Source organism: Sphaeroforma arctica, assembly GCF_001186125.1.
Source record: "Sphaeroforma arctica JP610 unplaced genomic scaffold supercont1.523, whole genome shotgun sequence".
Lineage (NCBI taxonomy): Eukaryota > Ichthyosporea > Ichthyophonida > Sphaeroforma > Sphaeroforma arctica.
This window is the reverse complement of record NW_014040035.1, coordinates 1-4,240: the sequence shown is the minus strand read 5'-3', so window position 1 is coordinate 4,240 and position 4,240 is coordinate 1. Positions and strand designations below refer to the sequence as shown.

The 4,240-nt window shown below is 47.7% G+C and overlaps 1 protein-coding gene across 1 annotated transcript; it reads left to right on the top strand.

The window, feature by feature from the left end:
* Positions 1 to 2,120: 2,120 nt before the first annotated feature.
* On the top strand, positions 2,121 to 4,206 carry SARC_06958 (hypothetical protein; the record flags this gene model as incomplete). The annotated part of the gene is made up of 4 exons (XM_014299109.1): positions 2,121 to 2,242; positions 2,545 to 2,853; positions 3,161 to 3,662; positions 4,018 to 4,206. Coding segments are annotated over exons 2-4 (814 nt in total), but the record flags the coding sequence as incomplete, so codon positions are not given.
* Positions 4,207 to 4,240: the final 34 nt, after the last annotated feature.

Sequence of the window (4,240 nt, the reverse complement as noted above, 5' to 3'; positions counted from 1 at the left end):
AAATTAGGTAACTATATCGATTGTTCTGTGGTGTTGTTAGGTATGATAGCCTATAATATTGCTCTGAAGATCTGCTGACCGGCGAGCTGCCACCGGTCCGGATCGGAGACTATGCCATTCCGTTTGACCACCTGAACACCCATTTTCTGATTGTTCCGTCGTATGCTGTGTTATACTAGCCCTCGTATAACCCCAGTACTCGCTTTGGACGTGAATTTAACGATGCATTGTGAAGAGATTGCGTATGTGTATCTTAGCGAGTGCGTTCACTTTTTCTGTAACGCGATGTTGTCAACAACCAACCCCGACAAGCCACACATACTCAACATTTGATTGTGCTGACTTGTATGATCTGCAGGTATTGTGTGTATATGATATCTACATCGTGGTGTACGGCAGTGTATAGGCGCTAGGGAAGTGCGTTTACGTATACTCGTAGGTGATGTAGATGCATATCCTCTCTGCCACGGAGGCGATACCATTCTTCGTTGGAAAAGGGACAGACTTCGTGCTCGATTGAATGTGAACACATATGTGTTGCATATTCAATATGTTTGCGACACAGTGGTGCTCTTTCGAATCCGACATACCAGTGCGAACAAGGGTTTGTTCGACTTAAATATATACGTTCGCAATATGTCGTTTTTAAAATATCGCAAGTCTATCTACTCGGTGTACTATCATACAGTCTAAGGTGTTATATGACTTGGATATGAACGTTCGCTGATATAAACGTTCGCTTTTTATCGTTGCTATGCAACACTAATATACCACCGATATACTATCACACCTTTTTTTATACTAAATGTTACGTAGGTCTATATATTTTGGCTTGCTTGCGTAGGTAGGCGAGCTTAGTTGGTGTGTTACAATGCATGAGGGGCGTAGTACCGAAAGGATACTATCTCAAACGATCGATGTGGTTGTCGCAAGCCATATTTGTGGTACACGCATTTGGGCGTGCGAGTTTATAGGGTGCATTAGGGTTCAGGGTGGGGGAGTTGAAACTTAATACACACCATGTACCTGCGAGCGGGGCTTACTAAATAATATCAGGCATCAGAACGAAATGATTTGCGAGGGGGTATTCAATTCCTAAGTATATGTTTTCTCAGATAAGTTGGGAGACGTACGCAAAAGTACAGCCGCAAACTAAAAAGCGTACCCTTTGGGGAGCGATCACCCCCCCCCCTTTCTTCACAAATCGGGTTGTTCTGAGACCTGTCATGTTTAATAATCGGCCCTTATCCATGCACATACCCATGCCTACCCGGACATGAGCCACACATACAAGCATACACACATACACCTCCAATGGAAACAACGATCACTGGTGTACTCACTGGGCGTACACTTATCAGAACCACATCATGCTGTATGTGTGCTGGCTGCTGCATATGTGTCTGTCCGGTATTAAATTGTATGCACCAGACCACGCCGGGGGTATATTTGGGATATCTGGAGGACTCAGGAAAGATAGTCGTGTGTATATGCGGGTGTCACACAACGTATATAACAGGCGGTAAATGTGAGGCTAATCGGTACTTGATTCTATGGCAAGGCATGTGTACAAGGTTAAGCTGTACATTTGCTGGACGCAGGAGCGAAGGTTTGTACACAGCAACTAAAAGCTCCGGTTAGGGTATAGCCAATATGTTACGAGCACAAGCTGGATGTGAGTGTTTGCTACAGACTTGCACACCCTGGGGGGGAGTGTGTGTGTGGGGGGGGTTATATGGTGAAAAACAATTGCAACCTTCTATGAAAGTGTGTTGTGTTAAAGTTCAATTGTTCACCCGAGCGTGGCATGTCCTAGTCGTATGAGCGCGCGTGATGGTATTGGGAAGCGTAGGAGTCGCAGATCCGAGAGGGTTAAAACGGTAGAGGTATGCACAAGTAGGGACCAGATCACAGTCAACTATACACATAGATAAAACCCTAAAACCCTAAAACCCTAAAACCAGTCAAGGACTACAGCGACACGGATTATAAGGAAGCTACACCTCTGGTATAAACGCACACTCTGGCTAACTATGAGGTCACAGAATCTATATATCGAATTTCATGTCGTTTGGGTCCCATTTTCCCGATTTTTTGTTCTGACTTTTGGTTTTGGGTGAACGCAGGCACAGGCGGTTCTTCGTCCAATCAGAACGTGTTTGCAGTGCCGCTGGCGGTGTCAAGCTACAGATCGGCACAGCCGGAATCACAGTCGCAGTCGTGGCAGGTGGCCAATTCTCAGGTATGGTCTTCCGACGGTGTGTAGTCCTTGGCTTGTAATGTTGTGTAGGGGCGCGTAGGCGAAGTTCGGTATGTCTCGAATAAACCGGTTGCACAGCCGTAGGTAGGTCATAGATAGGCCTATGGTTCAAGGCTCCCCCGGGTTCTTACATAGTTCACCGTATAGATAACTTAACTAATACACCGTCAGAGTCGGGACTATCGGGCCGCATGCTCGGGTCGATCAGGCGAGTTGTTTGAGGTCAACCTATAAATATGTTTCTACTTTCACCTAATCTGTCCAAAACATGTCCCGATTTCCAGGAAGAATCGCAAACCGGAGACCAGGTGATCTTCACCTCGCTCGCGGACGAGCCGGCGAGCGACGAGAGTTTTCCTACCACATCCTCCGCATTCTTGGCGAGTCTAAACGAAGTAGCTGAGCCAATCAAACCGTCCATCACAGGCCCAGCCACAGTGACAGCTACAGACAAAGCCAGAGGAGAGAGTATGGCTGGACTGGGAGATGCTCCGATGAGTCATAGTGGACCGGTGGGAGTAGGAGAAAGTTCGGTGCCATTGGGCAGCGACGCGGCACAGGCGGACAACGGTGCTGTGGGGACTGTAGAGATGGTACTTAAGGCGGTGTGAGATGTATGCAAGACTACAAATGTGTATATCTGTTTGACGTTTGTGAATTGTATCAGAGGTATGATTGTTCAGGTGAGCGAGCCTTAGCCTTAAGTTTAGTAGTGTCTTATGATAGTTTCAGAGATTAGAGTATTGGTCTCAGTACCGTGGGGGTATCAACCTTTTCTGTATTACAATCGAGTTCGCTCTTTTTCTGTGATGAAAGTAAAATATCGCTGCTGACAACAACTCGATTCTTCTTCACCCTATTCCCAATGATAAAACTAACTACATATATCTCACCTTGCAGGACGCAAATTGGAAACCGGGCGCGAATGTCGCTGAGGTGATATCTTTGGCCGAGAGAAACGCTAACCAATCAGAAGGCGCGGATGTCTCTTCATCGGCCAATGAGAAGAGGACATCATCGCCGACAGATTTTGAGGATGCAAAACACTCCAGCATGATGGAGCATGGGAGTCAGGTGCCCGTTTTTGCGTCGGGGAATGGATCGGGCATTTTCGGCCCTAATTTAGTGGGTGCAGGTGCAGAAGATGAACAAGACAAAGACGAGGGCGGTAGTGACGACAGCCATAATGCACAGAACTTCGGCCAACACTCGTTCGTGGATGCGAGCGCTATTGGAGAAACCTCATTGGTGGACAATGGTAACCATAGCAACGAACACGATTTCACCATGGGCTCGCCCCAGAGTGGTGTTGGGGGGACCGGGCATCTCAGAAACTCGCTGAGCTCTGGCGCCAATATGACCAGCACTCCACGCCTGTTGCCCACCACGCCGCATATGACAGGTATGTCCTACTATGCAAGCGAGCAGCACCCACCTACGTCACGACAATGCAATCTAACAAACGACAGGACAATCTATTTATAGGACAGAGGGGTGGCACGTGCGATCTAGACTTTTCATACACCACGAAACGCCCGCATAAGCTGCTATCTCATAAACTCGGTTTCAGATTATCTTCGAATACCGTGCAGTCCCCTGGGGCGGCTCTGGTGTGTACATACGCCACACAGTTTCAACATTCAGTTCGGTATCTCGCGCACGCCCAACATCCAGCACATTTATACAACGCTGACATATCAGATTCTGGTGCAAAATCAAACCGTCAAACGCGTAAATACTCGTTGCGTCATATGCAGGCACCTTTGTGAGCGAACCATCACACCCCCACCCCCCAACGACCAATCAAATGGACTCGTCGTTGAATGCGTCCTGGATGGAGTCCCAGTTGGTGTCTCCTGTGAGTATGGCAAAGGGCCAGTTTTCACTTTCCAACAGATCAGGTCGACGGTCGCCCACGCCGTACTTGCGGCTTGGTGGTACTCGAGGTAGGTGGATATTTTGTTATACTTGTATTATATG